This window comes from Hylobates moloch, unplaced genomic scaffold, assembly GCF_009828535.3.
Source record: "Hylobates moloch isolate HMO894 unplaced genomic scaffold, HMol_V3 SCAFFOLD_2, whole genome shotgun sequence".
Lineage (NCBI taxonomy): Eukaryota > Metazoa > Chordata > Mammalia > Primates > Hylobatidae > Hylobates > Hylobates moloch.
The window spans coordinates 165,190,424-165,214,000 of record NW_026652277.1 but is presented as its reverse complement, the minus strand read 5'-3'; the positions used below and the strand labels follow the sequence as shown (position 1 = coordinate 165,214,000).

Here is a 23,577-nt window from a genome sequence, read left to right as displayed (position 1 = left end):
CAACTGGTAGACTGTGCTTTTGAAATGTCAAGCATACAGATAAAAAATGGTAAAAAATATATATAAATAATCCAATTTGGTTTCAAGCCAAAGATGTGACACATGGAGGAATCACGTGAGGGTCATCACCAATACCTCGTGTTCTGTAATAGTCTCTACCAACCTTCCTATTCTCCTAAACTGACTTCCAAAGTAACTGATGGCACCTACCCTATACTTCTACACCTCTATATGAAAATGAAATCAAGAGTTCTCTAATAAGTGTCTTCTAATTTACTCAAAATTTAACAAATTTAAAAATTATCAGCAAATATGTACAAAAGGCAAATACCTCCCAATTTACTCAAAATTTAACAAATTAAAAAATTATCAGCAAATATGTACAAAAGGCAAGTAATCTGATCGACAATTCAGGTCTGGAAGATTATAAATTTTAAAAATCTGTAATCTTCCTCTTGTGTTCTCTACTTCAGGGTGACACCATATAGTCCCTGGACTCATCTTGAGCTCCTGTCTTTTCCTACTCTGCACACCCCAGCAGGCACCAGACCCTGCACACTGAGGTTGCCAGTCCTCTTCCCTCTGACACTGCTTCTACTATGACAGCTCAGGCCTGTGTTCACTTCTACTGGGTCTATTCAATTGCTTTTGACTGGTCTCTGGTTAATCCATCCTCCAAAAAGTGGCCAAAGTCATCTGTCTAACTTGCAAATCGGACCACTACCTGGCTTAAAATCTTTTAACAGCTTACCATTTTTTATAGGAGAAAGTTATCTTTAACCTCTCCAGTCTCAGATCTTGCCACACAGGCAGAAACTTAACTACTTTTAGCTTCCTCTGATATTTTTCAGGGTAGCTGCTCTACCTGAAAATGGCTCTCATTTCTCCTGCCCTCCTTTCTTGCCTCAATATAACCTAAGCCCTCAAAACTCAGCCCAGGGATCCACCTCCTAGAAAGGCTTCCCACTCTGCACTCCACCCAACTCGCAACCTCTGGCATGTTTCTTGCATGGATACAGTCACCCTGTGGGATGATTTATCTGCTTATAGGCTTAGATCTGTCAACTGGTCATGAGGTCTTCACGGGAAGCAGCTGGGTTTTCAATCTGGTTGTAACTGGATGGTAGGGGTTCTGTCTGAAGCAGGGAAGTTTAATAAATCAATGAATAACACTGGAGCTATGAACTAAATACAGCACTTGATAACATCTTACATTTCAGTACTCCCAAACTGGGGCAAAATTTAAGTAAATCTTGTGCTATGACGAATTGAAATTTAAAAGTCAATTACTACTAAACGAAACTCTTGCTTTCCTGTACTGTTTCTCATATTCTACACAACAAAGAAGGTAATGAAAATACTACCACAGTCTAATCTTAATCACAATAAGAGAAATCTTAAACTTGTGAAGCTTTTTAAACCTCAGTGTTTTGATTAAAAAAAAATAAGTCCCCTCTGTTGAGCCTTCAAATCCACCTAGGAGGAACTGACAAAAACCTCCACAACGAACTACATCAGACTACACACCTTGAGTCCAAAGGCTGCATCCTCCGAGGCCAAGACTTCAACCTGAAATCATAAGGAAAAACATAATTTAGGCACTATCAAAAACCTCTTTGAGTCTAGCCACAGAAACCAGACACAGGCATGGCCTAGAATTGAGAGTTCTGAGAAAACTGGCATTCCATTTATGTCAGTTGTCAAGAAGGAGAGATCTGTGAGTATCTTCAAGAGCTGAGTTGAAATCTCAGTCACCGTCTGGGTTTCAGTTTTATAAGACGGCGGGAGCTCCTATCAAATGAATCCATCTGCCATCATGTGGACGTAGTGGTTGAAGTTCCTCAAAAACAATCCAGGAAGTGAGTAGAATCATCCTTCTCACCTAAATCACAACATGTTGCATATGCCTTTTGATCTTTTACTGACAGATAGTGAGGGGAAACTGCCCTTTGTAGAGCAATCACTATGCATGTGTGCTACCAGTAGATTCTTGTCCTGCTCAGATCAGAGTGGGCAGTGCTGGATCTCTGGAATGTTGCAGAGCAAGAGTTCCTGAAAGCAATACTCTGGAAAAGGCAGGCAGTGTCTAAGCAACAAGTTGTGAAATGATGGCAAAACTTCAAGACTGCCTGTCAGTCTCATGCATTAGAAGACAGAGCTCATTAACATGAATTTTAAAAAGCTGCGAGGAACAAGACGTGTATTGATAATTACTGTTTTTTAAACATAATTATTCAGTGTCGTGTGTAAAGCTTTTAACTTTGACTATTGCAAAGTACCAATACACGATGGAAAAGAACAAGGAAAGAAGGCAACAGAACACATCTGAGTATTTTTAAAGAGGAAGACGGGGTGGGTGGGCAATATCAGACTGTAACAGGCTTCACTGTCAGTTTTAAACCTTTTAAAACTAGGCATGTGTGGCAGGTGTTTAAGTAGAAGGCATACAGGCCTATCTAATGTATCCTGCTATAAAACAAAATTGGATTCTTCCCTTGTGGACAGAAAATATAGAAAGGAAGACCATGACAATAAGACTTTCATCCCGTATGAAAGTAAAAGGGTCAAAAGAAGAAACAAGGAAGCAAATTGTCTTCTCCAACTGCTTCACTGAAAGCCAGGCTCACTGACCACCCCCTGGCACTGACAGAGGCTGGTGCGGAAAGCAAAAGAAAGATGGTACCATTAGGGATGGAGACGAGCAGCCTCATTTTCATAGAAAATCATATGTTGCTGATACCAAATATGATTTTAGGCTAAAGACTGAAATGTTGGATCAATTATAGTAGAAAAAATCATTGTAAGTTTCACTGACAGCATTTCTGTTTACATTTTAATTTCCAAGGCTGTTAGATTTAGAAACAAGGCCTTATTATAGACTTTTCATTTAAGAAAAGGAAAAAAGATTACATGTTTGAATTTCCCAAGCCCTGACTTTCACAATGCTAGGTTACTAACCTCAACTATTTTTTAAATTAAAACCTCTAATCAACATTGGAGACTCTGAAGGAAAAACGTGAACAGGAAATATGCTGAATCTTAAATACTGTGAACATCGTATGACACTTGCTTGTGAATTACACATATAGATCATATCTGCATACCTCACCCTTGATGTGCTATTTTTAACACACACAGAATTATTTTAAAAATATATTACAGTTTAACTTTGCAAAAAAAACACTTCAGAGTGTGAGTTCTGCATATTTTATCATATTATAAAAAGTCAATGTAACAAGAAAATTCAATAGCACATAGAGCTCTATTTAAAGATAAGGCTTTAATATATTTGACAACTTGAGGTGAGAGCAAATCAAAGCTTTCGTGTGAAATTTAGAACTCTCCCTGTGGCTATTTCAGCCGACAGAGACAGTGACACACCTTGGGGGTGGGAGAAGGGAGCCAGATCTCACCAGGGCACCCACATTCTATCTCCAGCAGGGCTGGGGGAGTTGTTTTGAAACTCTTAATATACCTTTAAACGAATTTAATTATATAGCAAACTCTACAAAAGTATTTATGTTTTGTTCAAAGCACTATTGTTTAAATACATATGTACCCTAGTTCAAGTATCCTTTATATCCTCTATTTCTGTAAGATTTTAATATCAGCAACTACAGAAAATCAGCTGATTTTAAAAACATGAGATTATCCTCAATTTAATACAAAGGGAACATCAATGTTATACAAGGTTTTCATGTTGAGTCTAAGAGCATTTTTACCTAAGTTGGAAGGAATCCCCCTCTAGTGGGAGCAAAGGAGTATTTCAACTTTCACACTTAATTTCCAGGTGGTAGTCATTAAACTTACCGGCCAAAATCAGCTAAGCTTTTTTGTTCCTTTTGTCATAAATTTGAAAAAGAACAAAAAAGTCAATAACTATATTTCATAAGACAAAACCACCCATCATTCTTATACATAAACTAGAAGTAGATCTGTGTTAATCCGATTAAAACAAGAATATACAACTGAAAAATTTGGCAAATTCTCAATGGAAAGACTGGATACTGTACTGGGAAGATACAGCATTGATGTTAAAATATTAATTCTTTGCTTATAATCTGCATTTATCTGCTCTAATCTCAAAAAAACCATCACTCATTCATAACAAATACTGTCCAGATATTTATTAAATGCAATGTTTTGTGCTTAATGTTGTACGAAAATAAAAATGATGAGTTTAGCTTAGGTATAATATCTAAGTGAAATGTATTTAAGTATCCATTATACCTTCAAAAATAAATTCTAATTCAGAAATGAAAAGATAAGATTATTCATGGTGTTATTTTTCTTTTTAAACTTTGATGTGGGGAGACTTAAAATTAGCAGTAAGAAAAAAAGTCACAGGTTTAATCATATGTAAAATTAGGACATGATAGCCAACGTTCTCCTCCTCCACACAGATGCTGTAACAAATGCAGAGACAAATTTGAATACTCTGATGAGACCCATGTTTCACTTCAATGGGAGAGAGAACTTTTCAAGGGTTCCTGAAGTACAGAGGTGTGAAGGGGCAAGTTTAAGATAACAAAGTAGAAACTTCCTAAAGCCAAAGACAAGGCCCTTTCCATTAACTCACACTTATTTCAAATGTTACAATCAACACTTTATAACACAAGTGCCTAAAAGGATTCCATTTGTAGAGAACCTCTAAGAGCTCTGTGAAAGTTCAGTCTGTGAAGTTCAGCAGCAGCTAAGCCATTTACAGTCCTCACTCTCCTAAAGCACAAAAACCTTCAATTGACATCTCTTTCCCAATTACCCTACGCCCCACCTCCACCAAAAATAACACAAATCACCTTAATTTCCAATCATTCCAGTAAGACAATTGGGAAAACAAGAATTCATGAATTTGGAAGTAAAACTGGCCATACTTTCCTTTCTCTTTCACTTTCAAAGTCCTTTTTATGTTCACAATGTAAAGCACCCATTGAAAACAGAGTATACTAATTCTAGCAGCATTATCATTAAAATAAAGCAACGCCAAAACTATGCTGCAATTTATTTTTCTTAAATAGTTCTAAAATCAGTATCACACTGTCACAAAAAGAGGAACTAAAGTGAGAAATAATGTCCATTTATAACAATGCATAACGAACCGTACTCGTAATTAAAGGAATACAAATAAAGTCATATTGTACTAAAGATTAAACATTGTGATAATTACAACATATACACAGGTTTGGGTAATTATTCAAATCACAGCCTTGCACTGCTGATGAAAACATATACTGGAATAAAATACAATTGGCAGTATCAATCAAAATGCACATGTATATGATTACGCAAGTATTAACCCCAACAATTCCACTGATCCTAAAGTATAAAGATTTAAAACGATGTTTACTGGAGTTGTTTGTGACAGTGAAAAGTGAACATAGCCAAATGTTCATTGCCATGGTAGTTAAGTTTATAGTAAATTACTGTATAGTCGAACATAGAAGACTATGCTTCTGTTACAAAGATTGACGTAAATCTATGTGTACAGATAAGAAAAGATTTCCAGGATACTCTATTAAGTAAAAACAATGGAAAGGGTGTGCACGGTAAGCTACCATCAGTTTTTTTAAAAAAGGTGGGGGTGAGTCATATACTTGAGGTACTTAGAATATTGTTGGAAAGAAATGGAAGAAACATATCAATGTAAGAACTTTTCCCACCAACTACATGTGCTTCTTGTTCAATTAAAAGTAATTAGTTAACAAAATAAGTCAATAATAACACTACCCATTGTTCCACGTCAATTAATAATCATGGAAATGTGAATAAACATCTTATCTTTCAAGGTGGCAAAAATTAAAAATGTAGTGGTCCAGCTTTATGTGTACACCTAGGTTCCTCAACATCTATGGTGGGCCTGTAGCTGAGAATGGCCTGCCCAGAAAACAATCTTCCATTACATATCAATATCCTCAAACACACTCATGCCCATTTATCCAGCAATCAAGCCGCTAGAAAGAGCTATCTTAAGGTTATAATTTGTGATCTACCACTTATATATTAAGCATGTGCACTACATTATTTAAAATAACATATTAGAAAAAAATGTACAAATATGGGAGATGGTTAAATAAAGTATGGTATATTCACATGATAGAGCATTAATAATCATGAACAATTCAGGTTTTAAGAGATATTTTGTAACATGGGAAAATGTTCATAACTGTGTTAATGTAAAGAAATTAAAAACAAAAAATTTGACATCTTAAATATTCGAATGTATCCATTTGTTTTCCCCAAGCTTCTACAGTTTGTGCCACGTTGGAAAATGTCTTCCTCACTGCAGCATTTTAAAAAATATTCATTTTGGGCCAGGGGTGGTGGCTCACACCTGTAATCCTAGCACTTTGGGAGGCCAAGGTGGGAGGATCACCTGAGGTCAGGAGTTCGAGACCAGCCTGGCCAACATGGTGAAACCCTGTCTGTACTAAAGATACAAAAATTAGCCGGGCGTGGTGCCGCATGCCGGTAGTCCCAGCTACTTGGGAGGCTGAGGCTGAGGCAGGACAACAGCTAGAACCAGGGAGGCAGAGGTTGCCGTGAGATCGCACCATTGCACTCTAGCCTGGGCAACAGAGTGAGCGCCATCTCAAAAAAAAATTTCATTTGTTTTCTTTTAATATATTTGACTTTATTTTTTTACATTTAAATATTTGATCAAACTGTAATTTATTGTGAAATAACAAGAGGAGGGGGTGACTCAATTTTAATTTTCCATTTGAATATCTGTGATGAAGAATATTCCATTATTTTTTCCAGTGATTATAGATGTATCTTTACCATAATTAAACATTAAAATGACATAGATTTTGCCTCCAATTCCAGGCAAGGATGGGAAAGGCAAAATTACTGAAGTGAGCTGTTCCGTCCAAAGGGGAATAAAGGCAAGGAGAGGAGACTAGTAACAATCAACAAGAAATTGATTGAATTTCCAGTCACAGTAATATTTATCTGCAAGGGTATTACCAAGAATTTAGATGCTCTTGGAAAAAATAATTTTTGCCTATATTGGTGTCCGGGGATAAAAATACTCTCCTTACAATGTCTGCTGTATCTGCCTTGATGGGGCCAACAAGTCCAATATACCAACTACAACCTATTCCATTAATCATACTTTTACCTACATTAAGGAAAAGTAGACACTAATAAATAAACTGCTCTCCAAAACTAGGTTCCAGGATTTATGACAATTTATACTGCAGGAGAAGCATATGGGTTGCAAAGTTTTAATTTTATCAAGCAAAGAAGGTGTTCCGTGTTTTTCTTTATTATTATTTTATTAACTTTTGGGGATTTAAATCCATTAAAAATGCAGAACTCTTAAGAAAAAAAAAAAAACCATAAGCCACTGCCGGCATTCCTCTTTTACTTATTAATTCTCCTCGTTCTCCTCATTAGCATGACAGACCACATGACAGCTCAAGGACATGGCTTGCTGAAATCGCTCAGTGCACGGTTAGCCGGCAACGGAAAGAACACACGGGGCTGCCTCGTGCTGCTGAGTACAGCGGCCGTCCTCTGAATGTATTGGAAATGAACTAAAACCTTGTCTCTATATAGGGACCCAATAAATATTGGTAACAATGAAAAATAAATCTATGCAATCAAAAAGCATTTGTTAAACTTAATACTGTAAGACACGATTTCAAGACAGTGTGATGTTATTATAATTACACTTTTCACCACAAGTGATATGCTCACATTATCTCCTGCACTAGGATGTTGGTGTGTCTTTCTATCCAAGGCTGTTAAATTTAAAACAAAGTCAGTCAGCCCTGTGGTCACACCCTTATTTCCAATTATGTTCTCTAACTCAGTGAGGATGACTCCACAGAGGATTTACAAAGCAATGAGGACACTTGGTATGAACCAATCTTGAACTCTTGGTATCACTCAGAGACAGAGAGACCTTGAGTGTGCAAAACCAGCCACTACTATGCAATGTGGTGTTATAGCCTCTTCCATCCAAGGTGGAGTCTAATTCTCTACCCCTCAATTTGGACTGGATTTATGATTTACCTGGGTCGAAAGACTGCTGCAGCAGCAATCATGCTGTGCCACTTCCAAGTCTAGGACTCAAGAGGCAATTCTTCTAATCATTCTCTTGAAACTCAACCAACCACCACATGAACAAGCCTAGACTAGCTTGGTAACACACGGTCCTGTTACCACATTGCCTTAGCCAAGAGCCAGTCAAGCCAAGAGCCTGACAAGCAGAGCCACTTAGCTGGTCAGTAGCTGACTGAAGTAGGAGGAACAAGCCCAGTACAAACCAGAACTACCCGGCTGAGCCCAGCCCAAATTGTCAAACTGCAGAATCGTGAGCTACATAAATGGTGGCTGTTCTGAGCACTACCTCACAAAAGCTAACTGATGCAGTGTACCACTTTAAATAAAGGAACTCTAGGTGCCATGGATTTACAGGCAGAGTTCCAGGCAAGAACACCATGACACTAAAGGAAGTCTGAAAGCATCCACGCAGCCAAGTGCTTCTTCCATCTCCACTCCCTCCTTACAACCTCTGAAGTCTTCCAAGACTGTAAAATTAAGCCGAGCTGCTTACCATGGTCCACAAGAAGCTAAACCATGTGGCTCCCGCCTGCCTTGCTGGTCCTTGGTCCTGCCACCCGCTGCTCTTCACAATGTTCCCGCTGCACTGGCTTGCCTTCTGTTCCTCCAAATGGCCACTGTTCACCTGGGGGCCTTTGCACTGGCTGCTCCCTCCTCCTGAGTTACTGTGCTACCAGATCGTCCTATGGCCAGTCCTGTCGTACCAACCACTCCTCAAGAGAATCCATCTCCTTCTTTTGTATAATCACCTGAGATTTTCCTGTTTATTCATTTGTGTATCACCTCCCTCCCTTTACTGAAATGTCAACTTCACAAGAGCAGGCTAGCTCATTCACTGTTGTGTGTCTCTTACCTAGAAGAGTGCCAGACACAGAGTAGGAGCTCACTAAATATTTGTTGAATAAATGTATATGAATGAATGTGCTAAAGACTATAACAAAACAATAAAAATATAAATATATGTGTATGAACCCAAATTTGACACAGCTCATTATGACACAGGTGGGGATATAACAAGGTTTAAAATATGCTCTACCTAATACAACTATATAAGTAGAAGTCATATGTACCATGTGGTTGATGACACACTCTTGCATTACATATGACTGTTACTAAAAATCAAACCAAAAACCAATTTTGCTATATTGAATACATAGATATGCATTTGATGCATTTGTCTCTCTAGCCAAGAGTAGACCTTAAATTTCTTAAAAAGGATTAGTTCTCATAAACTGATGGCAATAAAACGAGTATGTATGTTGCTCAAAGATAGACCTTTTCTATCCATCCTGAGTTAAGAGGTAATGACTTTTAGACTTGAAGCATACCAACAAATGACTCCAGTTAGACTACAGTAAATATTTTACAAAAATATATATAGTTCACAGTCCTTCCAAACAATTTTAAAAAGTAATTTTGAGCTTTCCAATTTAGGTTGGCTGACCACAACACAGTGGATGGTAAGAATATCTGCCGATGCTACAGGGCATGATTGTAAAGGATACTGACCCAAATTCTACAGAAGAACAGTGGCACTCAGAAGGCTTACGTGGTCACAGTACCATACCTTTTCCATAAATAATTTTCTTGACAGAGTGGGATAGTGTAACCCTGTCAGTTACACAAGACATTATTTGTAGATTTGGGAGCATTAAGAATGCTATATGTAAGGAAATCACATGTATCAAAGTCCATCATTTCCATACTTCTAGCATTTATCAAAAAACATGGCTATGGAATCACGAACAATATAGACCAAAATATAGTTATCTATTCATTATTTCATTTGGCCTTTCCAATGCAACACACGTGTACATATAAAAAAATCTAGATTTCTAAACATTTTGAAAACAGGTCGTATTTTCAATAAAAGCAAGGCTTTCCCTTTAGATCTTTCTGTAAACTGTATCTTATTAAATTAGAAAACACTAATACTTATTAATACTTTCTACATGATTGATTTTTCTGTATCATTCAAATTAATAATTGTTTCTTCTTAACACTTACTATACATATTCCTAAATTCTAGAAAGTTTGATGAAGGAAAATAAAAATGATGGGTGTCCAGGCAGTGAGGGACTGTTAAAAAACATTTGAGGACTAAGTGGTAGTTAATAAATATTATCTCACTCAAAAGTGAGATAATATTAGGCCGGGCGCGGTGGCTCACGCTTGTAATCCCAGCACTTTGGGAGGCCGAGGCGGGCGGATCACGAGGTCAGGAGATCGAGACCACAGTGAAACCCCGTCTCTACTAAAAATACAAAAAATTAGCCAGGCGTGGTGGCGGGCGCCTGTAGTCCCAGCTACTCGGAGAGGCTGAGGCAGGAGAATGGCGTGAACCTGGGAGGTGGAGCTTGCAGTAAGCCGAGACTGCGCCACTGCACTCCAGCCTGGGCGACAGAGCGAGACTCTGTCTCAAAAAAAAAAAAAAAAAAAAAAAAAGTGAGATAATATTTAGTCATATTCTAAATATTTATCTTGCATTATGTGATACAATTTGGTCATAATTCAATGCCATTTTATTTAAGCAATACTTCCCAATTTACCCAACCATTTACACACACACACACACACACACACACACACACACACACACACGGAGTTTATGAAGCCAATGTATTATGCTACAGCTTGGTAAGTTTAGATTCTCTAAAAATGTAATAAACTCTTTTCCTAATTTTGACATTTCATAAAAAGGAAAATCTTAACATTTAAAAAATACCTGGATAAATAAACTGAAGTACTAAAAGATAAAACTGTGGCTAAGGTACTATTCGATCATACTTAAATCCCTCTCCCAGTCCTACCCCACCACTGAAGTTAGAAAAGGAAGCTGAAAGTTGTTACAAAGTCACTATGTAGAAGATATATTGTGGACACACAGGCTATGGCCACCCCCAAGATAGAGGCATGTAAAACTTAATTATGGTATCAAAGAAAATGAGGTGCAACAAAGATGACTTTATTGATTAGATGAGAATGAAAAGGTGTTTTAAAAACAAATACATTTTTAGATCAGCAAATTAAACTTCTATTACAGCCAGCAAATGGCTGTTCATACATCTTATCTTGTGTGTCACTGGTTTTCTTTCTGCTGCCCTGTTCCCTGTCCAAACGTCCCTGCCCCCAACTCTGTCACTTGGGTCCAAATGTCAAAAAACTAACAGATGACAAAACTTCCTTCTTATCCTAAAATACTTCTACCAAAACAGATGGGGGTTTCAAAACACTGAAATAGTGGTTACAACCAAAGACATTTACCACGGTGCATATTTAAAACCTTTCAAAGTTCAAATTAAGTAGTATAGTATTATTTTGATTATCAAATTGGAATGGAAAGACAATTCAATAAAAGAAAGAGAAAGAATGTAAGATTAGGTATACTGAAATTTAACCACATAGTTTTATCTTTTACCTTAAAATGAATTACTGTGTTAGAGGAAATTTATTTTGAAGAATCTATTTAATTAGGTAAACTAATAATTTCGAAGCTAAGAAAAAAAGACTCTAGGGAAGACAGACAACTATTTTTTTTATTCTTTTCAGATTTCTCAAAAGTCCTATTTGTCCAAAGAACCTTAACTAAACTGGCTCCCCACCAATCATGTCATCTCCTTTTCTTCTCTCACATAAATTGCTTAATACAGCCTTATCTGCTAAGGGCAATAATAACAAATAACTATGTATGCATTACATGGGAAGGAAACTGAGGCTACCTAATACAGGACATTCTGTAAGAGGTATATTTAGGAAGAGGAGTTAGAAGTTTTCCAGGTAACTGTCACAATACCACTATTCAACTCTGCTCCCCTTCGTCTCTTTAAAAAGTGTATCTTCTAATAGCCAGGCACAGTGGCACGCATCTGTAATCCTGGCTAATAAAGAGACGGGGTAGGACAATTGCTCGAGCTCAGGATTTTGAGACCAACTGGGGCAAAATAGTGAGACCTCCCCATTTCAAAAATAAAAAGGGTATTTTAGCACAAAAAAAGTCACAGAGATGATTACAAACACTCCTCTACTCACCTAAGAAATAGGTCTCTGAGGATTCATGAGGCTTAGGTGAGACTGGAAGCAATGAAGACAAACCTGAAAGCTAGACAGCTCTGAGAGGAAGACTGGCCCCGAGAAGAAGGCAGGCGCCGCCACTTGTCAGCGTACTCCTCTAGACCAAGTGCTCTTGATCTGTTGCTGCTTTATTAAATAAAACTACTTCATATCAAGGGTACATCTTGACATTAAATAATAAAGTCACTTTAAAATACGATTGATATAGGATTACAGTGCTCTCCCAAAGAATAAATTACCTGAACATGGAAAAGAGGAGTCTTTTGGCTACACCACAGAAAGCAGTATTGTTTGGAAAAAGAAAATATGAGTGATTTGTCTCTTTCCATGATAAAATCATAGGAGTCAAAGGAGAGATCTGATTTTTAAAAATAGACCTGGCGCAGTGGCTCACGCCTGTAATCCCAGCGCTTTGGGAGGCCGAGGCAGGTGGATCGCCTGTGGTCAGGAGTTTGAGACCAGCCTGGCCAACATGGTGAAACTCTGTCTCTACTACAAATATAATAAAAATTAGCCAGGCGTGGTGGCGGGTGCCTGTAATCCCAGCTACTCAGGAGGCTGAGGCAGGAGGATCTCTTGAACTCACCAGATGGAAGGTGCAGTGAGCTGAAATTGCATCACTGCACGCCAACCTGGGCAACAGGGCAAGACTCCATCTCAAAAAAAAAAAAATCTATTCCAGCACAATATTACAGCCACTTTGGAGAAGAAGTCTGGCAGTTTCTTACAAAGGTAAATGCAGTCTGCTATATGATTCAGCAATCCTCTACTTCTAGGTATTCACCCAAGAGCAATGACAATATATTCACATGAAAACTTATATGAGAATGTTTAGGGAGGCTTTCATCATAGTTGACAAAAACTGAAAACAATCCAAATACCCTTCAACTGATGAGTGGATAAACAAAACTATGATCATAGCCAAACAACAGAAAACGACTCACTAATGAAAAGGAATTAACTACTGATACAAACAAGGAAATGGATGACTCTCAAATGCACTATGCTAAGTAAAAGAAGCCTGACTCAAGAGGCCACCCACTGAATGATTCCATTCATATGACATTCTGGAAAAGGCCAATCTACAGAGAAAGAAAACAGATCTGTGGCAGCCAGGACTTGGGTGTTAACAGGGAGGGACTAACTATAAAAATAGAGGGGAACTTGTTAAGGTAACACGAATGTTCTACCGTCCTACTAGAATACTGTTCTGCCTTACACATCATTGTTATGCATTTCCCAACATAGTAATCCATCCACAATGCTCAGAAAACTTTCATCTTGTCCAAATATTCAGACATGAATTCAAACAATATCCCAGTTTCTCATCTTAAAATTCCTTTAGTTTCCACTGTGTAACACATCTTTTTGTCTTGACAAAATGTTCTAGAATACAGTTAAATTTTACATTTGATGATTTCTAGACATTTCTGCATAATTTGGGAATTGCTACATTTTTCTTATGGAGGAGGTCGAAGTTTTTGAGTTTTTTGCTTTGGAGTAAGAAAGGAATCATTTACTAAAATTCTTTGTTATTTAATACAACTACATATAAATGTCAACTTTAACATGAAAACCAGCAAATCAACTTAAAATCAGAACTGCAGCCAATGGTGAAATCGTCTGTACAAGCGCAGGCATGAAAATTATTACGCAACCTTCAGATCTGAAGCATGGCACTTAACACATCATCACTATACCTTTTTCTTATAGCTCAGAAACGTACAGAACTACACCATGAAGTTCCTTTCTACTCAACAGCAAAAAGCTCGAAATGTAGTCTCAAGGATGAAAAGTTAGATTTTGTTTTCTTTTTTCTTTTTAACAGAATTTCGCTCTGTTGCAAACGCTGGAGCCCAGTGGTGCAGTCAAGGTTCAAGTGATTTCCCTGCCTCAGCCACCTGAGTAGCTGGGATTACAGGTGTGTGCCACCAGGTCTGGCTGTTTTTGTTTTGTTTTGTTTTGATTTTTAAGTAGAGATGGGGTTTTGCCATGTTGGCCAGGCTGGTCTTGAACTCCTGACCTCAAGTGATCTGCCCGCCTCAGCCTCCTGAAGGTTTCGGATTAAGGCATAAGCCACTGCATCCAGCCCCGAAAAGCTAGATTTTTGATGTATGAAACATCTACACCCAGTAAGCCCTTTCAACATTTTAATATTAAGTAGACTCAATCTGTTCACTCAATTTTATTCATACAAATCTGCTTTTAAAACAAAAATGAGGTTTCTGAAATACTTTACAACCAAACATAAAAAGAAACTTGTCACTTGGCAGTAAGATTCATTTATGCTATGTTTTTCCAAGAGTTTATAAACAACCTTGGTCAGTGTTTGGGATGAAATGACCCCAGTTCCTGAAACAGTTAAACCACATATCGTTTTTGTGGCAGGAAGGGCATAAGAAGCAACTTCCACAGAGTGGCACTTCATTCAGCACTGTTGACGCAAAATGTTGGAAGACAAATCTTTCTTCTACAAAGAGGCCTTCAAGTTAAGTAACATCTCTGCACAGGCAGATAAATCTCATATGAAATGTAGGCTGAATACCATAGTGTATGTTACCAACTATTTTTAACACAAATTCACTATTTTTAAAATGGGGAAATTGGTGAAAGTTTAAAGAATAACCTGAGACAACTAGCTACAATCTACATGCAAAATCTGTCAAGCCATACACTTGCTTGAAATCTCACTTGAATGTATTATTTATATCAAGACTACCTTTGGCAAACCTAGGGGAGCATAGGAATCACACACTCATTATGATATTAGGTAGGCAAAGTTTAACTTCAAAATTTGCCGTAAACTTGGCAAATGTTTGCAGCAAATAGAAATTACTGTTGGAGGGGCAGAAGTCATAAGTGACTCCCAAATAGATATGCCTTGTTGATATTTATTTGGGTTAGGATTTTAAAATCCAAGACTTTGCAAATAACATAAAATAGCGACTGCAAACTAAACTTTGATGTACCTACAATGTCAGACCCATTATGAGCAATGGCCGGTCAGTGTAACAGTAGAATATGCCAGGACGATGGGGGGAAATCATTTTTTTACTCAACTCTCATTACACTGTTTTCAAATTGCTCCAGTTTATGTAAAATAATTTGTATTCTTTTTTAATTGTACATATCCCTTCTGAGATACAGAGAAAATTAAGCTTTTCCATAAATTCAGTATTCACAAAGCTAGGGAGTTAAAAGCCTGTAAACACAAAATTCACTGACCTGCATCAATTTAACCACTATTACAAGAGATTGCAGCTCAAAATCTAAAAAGAGCTGCTAATCCTGCCCTACAGATAGTAACCAATGAGTGTTTATCCTCACAATGCATTTGCTCTTCCTGTTAGGAAATGCAGGAGTGAGGAGAGGATATGGAATACAAGAGTATATCCTAGTATGCAACTCACTCCTTCTTATGAAACACCTAAATAATAAGAAATTCAACTTAATTTAAACTGTAACTGGCAAATGACATCAGTTAACAACAATGATCAAGGTCAGAAATGTCCCTGCTGGTAATTATTTTTATAAAATCTGTCTGTATACAGATCACAAACACAGAAATTGCTACATGAAAATTTCTATGTATATTCACATGTGTGGTAAATACTACAAGACATAAAAACAAACAGAAGAATGTTAATATTTAGAACTCTGCAAGGCCATTTCTCTTATTGGATTCTGCCTCTACATCAACACCGAAAACTAACCCTAACCCTACATTGTTATAATGGATCATCAATTAAATTTGCAGAATTCCAAAATTAAGTTGCTTTGAGTCTGATAAAAACACACATATAACACGTTATAAGTTATCTGCATAAGAATTATCAACAAGAGAATAAACAAACTAGAATTTATGGTCAAATTATATAGCCCACAGAGTGCGCAAAAACTGTAAAAACCAAAGTGGCTGTGGCCGATTGCTACTAGTTGGATTAAATGCATGTCTTGGTTAATCTACTATAGTTTTATGTGTTGTTTAGCTTACTTAAGTCGTCAAATGTCCCTAGATTGCAGATTGCAACATCCTACCTAAAACACCTACAAGTGACAGAGGCCACCCAGTGATCCCGAAGTCTCCATGGCAGAGACAGGATGAAAAGTACTATCCCGACAAGACTCTTCAGCATTTAATTAAGAACAGGAAAGCACAGGCAGGAGATGAAACTTTAGAAGCCTAGGCGTTTCTCGGCTTTAAAAAAAATGCTGTGAGTTGGTTTTCCCAGCAAGGAAGGTTGATGAGCATGCACTTGGCTCCAAGAAGCAGCTATTACACAAATAGAATCCAAGTGCCTGGCTAAGCCGCCCAGCCTCGGTGCGTCGGGTAACAGCCAATGGCGGCGGCGTGCCAGCCTCGCCCCGCCCATCTCCCGCCGGCCCCGCCCCTCCACCTCGCCCCCTTCCACGGCCCGGCCCCGCCCCGCCGCCCGGATTCTTGGCGGCCTGGGCTCCGCGGCCCGGCCAGCCTCCTTCCTCTGTAGTTCCTGGGTTTTCCCCCGTCACGCACTCGTTTTAATTACGCGAACGCGTTCCAACTCATCCAGCCCTTAAGTTTGGGCGGTGGTTTTGAGAGGGGGAAAGAGATGCACCAAAGGAAGTAGGGGAAAAATAAAACCTTAAACGCTGGGCGCACCACGCGGGACGCCGAGGTTAGGGGCGCGCGGCGAGGTAGGGGGGCGGCGGCTCGAGACGGCGCAGGGGAAACACTCGGTGCCTGCGTGAGAATGGCCGCGCCGGCTCATGTGAACGCGAAGCTGTGTCAGCAGAAACTTTAGAAAACACGCTGTGCGAGCGGCCGCCGCCTCCCGCCTCCAGGAGGAGCCTGCGGGTGCGCGGGGCGGACGGTGCCTGCAGGCGGCGGCCGCGCTCGCCCGGAAGGGAATGTGGCTGCGGCCGGCGCCTCCCTCCGCGGGGGCCCACAAAGGCTCATCTGTGCGCGGCGCGGCGCCGTCGGAGGAGCCCGGGCCTGTTCTGTCAGGCTGAGGACGCGGTTGTTTTCGTCCCCCTGTCCCCGCCCCCACGAGCCTACGTGCGGGGTAGGGAGGGCGGCGTCGGAACTCCCGCCCGGGCCGGGCCGCGTCGGGCCGAGAGAGCGAGCGGGGCCTGCTGGCAGAGGCCGCCGGGCTGCTGTGTGACTCGGTCCCCTCCGCGCTCGCCGCCCTCATCCTCGCCCAGCGCCTCCGCGGCAGCCTGGTGGTCCCACGCCCGGGGGATTCCGGGGCCCGTGGAATCACTGGTTCTCCCTTCGGAGGAGCCCGGCTTCTTCCGTGGGCGCGGGCGAGTCTCCCCGCTGGACCGCGGGGCCGGGGCTTGAATAAAACAAAAGAAACCAAGGCGAGGTATGGACGCGTAGTGAGGACCGGAAAGCGAGGCCTGAGAGCTGGCGGCCCGAAAGCGGTCCTGCGTCCTTCACACCCTCTCTCTAAAATCCCCCTCTCTCAAGCCAGGCTCTGGCCACGAGTAAAAGCGCAGCCGAGGAGAGAAGGACGCCGCCGCCGCCGCGCAGGCATCCAGGCGGGGACGGGTGGGCGGCAGATGCCGGGCCGCAGTTCAGGGCAAGCGCTAAAAGTTTCCGGGTCCCCAAATCTCTCATTTCTTTATCAAGTTCTGCAAAGAAGCAACGTTCTTTCGGCCATTAATATTATAAGAATGTATCGTTTCTAGCCACAAATTCCAGGTTACTTTTTGTAAGAAAATTAAAGACTCAAGTAGATCAGCAAAAGAAACCACGTACAGCATAAACTCACGTACCACTCCTTAAAAAAATAATTTATTGAGTTACGACCAAGAGTTATATAAGGGAAGAGGTAACAAATCTTTGGTGAGGAAAAAGCGATGGAAAAAAATTAGAGAAGCAAAAATAATTTTGAGGAAATTACTTATAGTTTGAAACCACCACTATTTAATATTTTGACTCGCGATCTGAGTAGGAGAAATGGCCAAGCTAGGCTTCTCTGTTGTTTATGTGATGCCATCTCATTCAGTTCTACCTATTATTTATAGCTCCAACAGCATCAGAAAGAAAAAAAACATGCCTAGTGGCTAAAGAATTCAAACACAACCTCTTATAAAAAAGTTAAAGTTTGGGTTAAAAAAATAAATTTCAGATTAAATATATATTTTTAGGTTCCAATTTACATTTATGTGGTTACATATTATCGCAATAAAAAGATATGCCCATGGACTGGTTTTTGGTTTTGAGACATGTTTAAATTACATCCCTTACAGAGTGCTCAACTTGTATGGGGGTAAATGACTAACATAAAATGATGTTATCTACAAGGTTAAAAAGCAAGAATAAAGAACTAACTACATCTATTTTAGGTCAGTTCTTCATCAGAGAAGGAATTAAAAATTTATTTCCATCCAGTTTATTTTCTAAATATTATTTTCCTAAATAAAACATTTCCTTAACGACAAATTAGCTTATGTCTATTCCCTCCTTCCTGAAATGACTTTCTCCTATCCCTCTGACAGCTTTGTCTTTTGCTACTTCTTCATCCTCCAAATTGTGCCAATTTCTTTCACTTTTTATTTATCTTTGCTAAAAGAGAAAGGCAGGGGGCGAAAAAACCCTGAAGGACTTAAGGAGATTTTCAGATGGTTCTAGTTCTAGAAACATAATGGCTGCACATGAAGGGGAAGACAGGAGTCGTCCAGAAACACCTAGATCTTCTTTTGGCTTGGGCTGAATGAATGGCATGGTTGTGTCCTCAGCAATTTGACATGCTTGTGGTATATCCGCGGAGGTGACCCGCTGGCAGCAGGAAATACAGGTCATGGCACAAGTTGCAGGGGACTAAACATGGATTCGCAGGCAATTAGATGACAGTTGAGTGAGCGTGGATGACTGAGTTTTATCATAAAAAGGCCTCGCAAAGGATGAGATGAGAATAGATAGAGCCTAAAACAGAACCTTCAGGAGTACCAACATTTAATAGGCAAGTTCTTCCCTCCTTCCTTGAAAGCAAAAGCCACCAGGCTAGAAATTTTACAATTTCAGAACTGCTTTTTCCTCCAAATCTATAGAGAAATAGGAAGTGAGACATGGACTCAGGTAACACTAAACAGAACTGAATTTAACTCCTCCAAGCAGTGGCTTTGGAGAAGTTAGGCAAGTTTCTTAGAATCTCTGGGCCTCAGCTTCTTCATGTATATAATGACAGTCCGCTCTGATGGTTGTTATGAGAATGAAATCAGCACTTACCAGACGCTGGCTATGAACATCATCTGACCATTCCTGAAATACAGACTAACCTCCATTCCCATTACCAATGCCTTAATTGAGACTCGCATCTCTCCTCCTAAGCCTAGAATACTGTGAAACTGGTTTCCTTGACACCAGGCTCTTTCCAACCCATTCTCCCTCACAGTGCCCCCAGTGTCCTCTTCAGATAACAGATTTGAATATGTCATTCTGCTTACTATCCCTCAGACCAAAAGAACTGGGTCTAGACTTCTTACCTCGGGATAAAGGGCTTTGGAGAATCTGTTCCTAATCTGCCATGCGATATCACCCCCTACCTCAACTCATTAATGGAATATGAAGCACCCTGTCATGATTTCTATGCTGAACCTACCGTATTTTTTTTTCAGCCCTTTATTCATACAGATCCCTTCACTTTCCCTGTACATTTGCCCTTTGAGGTCATGTTTCCAAGTCTTTCCTGACCCCCCATGTTTGGAATGTACTGCACTTTATGTACTACTGCACTGGACTGACAGAATTTTACTGTTTTATATATAATCACATATATGTCTATTTTCCTTTTAACCTCATGAAGGCAAGGTCCATCCATTGTGAATTTATGTATATTTTCCCGCCCGCAAAATCCATAGAAAAGTTTGCTACAGATTAATTTAGCTACTAAATTTAAGCAGAAATGAAAGAGATGTGCTGGAAACCAGAAATTCTCATATGCCAGAAATCCAAAACTTCAGATTAGTAAACAAGAGTAAGGCTGAGACCTGAAGGTTATCTTTCTCACATGCAGATGGGTAACAATTTTTGACAAGTATCTCCAGGAAACAGAGTTTATCATAAAAAGGAAGTAGTTATGCCGGGCATGGTGGCTCACACCTGTAATCCCAGCAATTTTGGAGGCCAGGGCAGAAGGATCATGAGGTCAGGAGTTCGAGACCTGCCTGGCCAATATGGTGAAACTGTCTCTACTAAAAATACAAAAATCAGCTGGGCGTAGTGGCGCACACCTGTAGTCCCAGCTGTTGGGAGGCTGAGGCAGAACAATCACTTAAATCTGGGAGGCGGAGGATGCAGTAAGCTGAGGTTGCACCCACTGCGCTCCAGCCTGGGCAACAGAGCGAGACTCTGTCTCAAAAAAACAAACAAAAAAAAGCAGTTATTTAACGTACTACTTTTTGTTTAGACATTCTTTTCTACTAAAAAAAAAGTCAGTTTCCATTTTATTTATTATTTTACTTTTAGAGACATGGTCTTGCTCTGTTGCCCAGGCTGGAATGCCATGGCACGATCATGACTCACTGCAGCCTCAACCTCCTGGGCTCAAGCGATAAGCGATCCTCCCACCTTAGCCCCTCGAGTAACTGGGACTACGAGCACATGACACCAGGCCCAGCTAATTTTTTTTTTTTTTTTAGAGATGGGGTCTCACTATGTTGCCCAGGCTGGTCTCCAACTCCTGGGCTCAAGCAATCCTTCTGTCTACCTCAGGTTCCCAAAGTGCTGGGATTTCAGGCATGAGCCACTGCACCCAGCCCAGTTTCCATTTTAGAGATGCTTAGGCTCTAGACATTTGCACCACAGCAGAAGGAGCTACGTTCACTTTCAATTTCAAAGCAGATTCTGAGAAGCTATGACATTCTAAATATGAGGCCTTCTTTACTCATGGATTGTCCTAACTACAGGTTTGTTTTCAGATGAATGCAGTCTGGTCTCAGGAAAGACCCCTAAAAAGGTTAAAAAGCAATTACCTAGAGGAATATGAGTTTTTATTTTAGAATTTCAACTAGCACTGCTCATTTGTTACTACTGATGAATTCCTGAAGAAAGATGCTAACTAAATGCCTTAAATTCCTTTGGGAACAAGGTAATAAGTAAACATATATTTTATAAAATCTAATAGTCATTTAATAGCCAAAACAAACATTTTATAAAATCTAATAGTCATCTATTAGCCAAAACAAACAAACAAAAAGAACATCTTCCTGTGGTCCCCAACAGATGTTTTACTGATTGGAAGTATCAGTCTTGAGTAGCTCAGTGAGTATGAATTATTTCCCAATCTGCCCTTTCCAGAACTCCCCCTCATCAATAATGTGGCTTTAAAATTTTCCAGAATTGTTGATGGATTACCAGAGGTTTATACACTGGGCAGTGACATTCGAAACAAGGGCAATCCACCACTATAACAAGTCCACAAGGAAGGGCCACTCCCTGGGGCGAAGAAGTTGTGTTTGGTGGCCGGGCGCGGTGGCTCACGCTTGTAATCCCAGCACTTTGGGAGGCCGAGGCGGGCGGATCACGAAGTCAGGAGATCGAGACCACGGTGAAACCCCGTCTCTACTAAAAATACAAAAAAATTAGCCGGGCGTGGTGGCAGGCGCCTGTAGTCCCAGCTACTCGGAGAGGCTGAGGCAGGAGAATGGCGTGAACCCGGGAGGCAGAGCTTGCAGTGAGCCGAGATTGCGCCACTGCACTCCAGCCTGGGCGACAGAGCGAGACTCCGTCTCAAAAAAAAAAAAGAAGTTGTGTTTGGTGTAGGTTTGTCTAGAGCAACCCTGTCCAACAGAAATATAACGCAACTACATATGTAATTTACCATTTCCTAGCAGCCACATTAAGCAAAGGGAAACAGGTGGAATTATTTTGATAACATGTTTTATTTGACCCAAGATACCCCAAATTTTATCATTTCAACCTTTAAGCAATACAAAATTTATGAGATACAGTAAGTCTTCACTTAATAACATCGATAAGTTCCTTGGAAAGCATGACTTTAAGTAAAATGCCCTACCAGGAAACCAAGTTTTCCATAGGCCAACTGATATAAATAAGAAATAAGACTTAAAATACTTACAATATTAAACATCGAAACAAACGTGAAATATACATACATTTAAGAAAGATTAGTGAAAATAAGTAATATCATTATTTACCCAAGTATTCCAGTTTGGGTCACACATGGGCAGAGCTCAGGCGGGACCCACTCTGGCCAGAATGCCACTCCACTGCAGGGCCACTCACACACCCACAATCACTCACAATGGGACCATGCAGACATGCCAGGTCCCATAACGGGCACATCTTCGGGATGTAATGGGAAGCTCCACACAGACAGTGGCCCCAGCTGGGAACTGATATTTTTTTTTTCTCCTCCAAGTTATAAGGAAACAACATTGAACAAAACAATATTATTCAAGGACTTGCTGTATTTTACTTTGTTTTTAATGCCATGTCTTCAAAATCTGATGTATATCTTTTACTTGAAGCAGATCTCACTTTCTAAAGTAGTCACAATTCAAGTGCTCAACAGCCACACTGGACAAATCTAGATATTTGGGGTGGGGGTGGCAATGGTGGCACCTATTTGCAATTGAGTACTGAAGTTTAAAATTACATTGAGGGGGTTCTTTTTTTTTTTTTAAAACTGAAGACATAATTGCATATAAATGTATCAGTGATTATTGATATGAAAATACAGCACAAAGCATTAAAAGGGGAAAAAACGATTAATACTGAAATGTTTCTAATAATGCAAAAATAGCAGCCAATAGTAATTTGATGGACACTGTCTACAAGCCAGGCTGGCTCAAGTACTGTACTTAAACTAGGCAAATGTCTTCCGAGATAAAAGAACCACTTCTACCAACCCCTCTCCTGAGCAAACTGAAAAGCGTTTCCATTTGTGAGAAGACATCTCCTTATAGCTGTATCAAGAGGCTCTGAACCGGTCTAATTTTTGCTGTCTTGAAGGCAATGAAGATGCAGGATTCACATCACAGCTTTGTCTTTCTTTCTGAGGGCTGGGGGATGTATGTAGCAGTGGGGTCGGAGTAACGCTGTGATCGGCACAATGAGGACAGGAGAACATCTACAATTTTACTATCGTGCCAGGAACGAAAGCAGTGAAGTGAAGACAGAATGACAGCAAACGCAGGGTTATACAATAAGTCAGCACCTGGGAAACTCTGAAGTCAGGAGAACCAACTGCTCCCTATAGAAACAAGCTATAGAAGTGTCCTAACTACAGTGGGTCCCCTTTAGAGTAACTCTGATCAGCTCTAGAAATGTCAAATTTAAAAGTATTATCTTCCCCATGGATCTATCAGAGACAGTCTTCACACTTTTCTTGAGCAATCTCATTCACACCCAGGAGAGTATCAGATATGGCTTCAAATATCAAATATTGTGATGAATCCCAAATCTGTCTTAGTTTCCTCCACCCAAGC

General features: G+C 39.9%; 1 protein-coding gene across 6 annotated transcripts in view; it reads right to left on the bottom strand.

The window, feature by feature from the left end:
* The window catches only part of ARID1B (AT-rich interaction domain 1B), a 435,119-nt gene that overhangs the window by 171,005 nt on the left and 240,537 nt on the right, over positions 1-23,577 (bottom strand). For 5 of the 6 annotated variants that reach the window (XM_032161137.2, XM_032161127.3, XM_032161155.2 and 2 more), the window contains exon 5: positions 1,528-1,569. The exons of the other annotated variant lie outside the window; for it this stretch is intronic. In XM_032161137.2, coding sequence (XP_032017028.1) covers positions 1,528-1,569 — 42 coding nt within the window. The remainder of the gene's footprint in view (positions 1-1,527; positions 1,570-23,577) is intronic. 6 annotated transcript variants of the gene reach the window in all.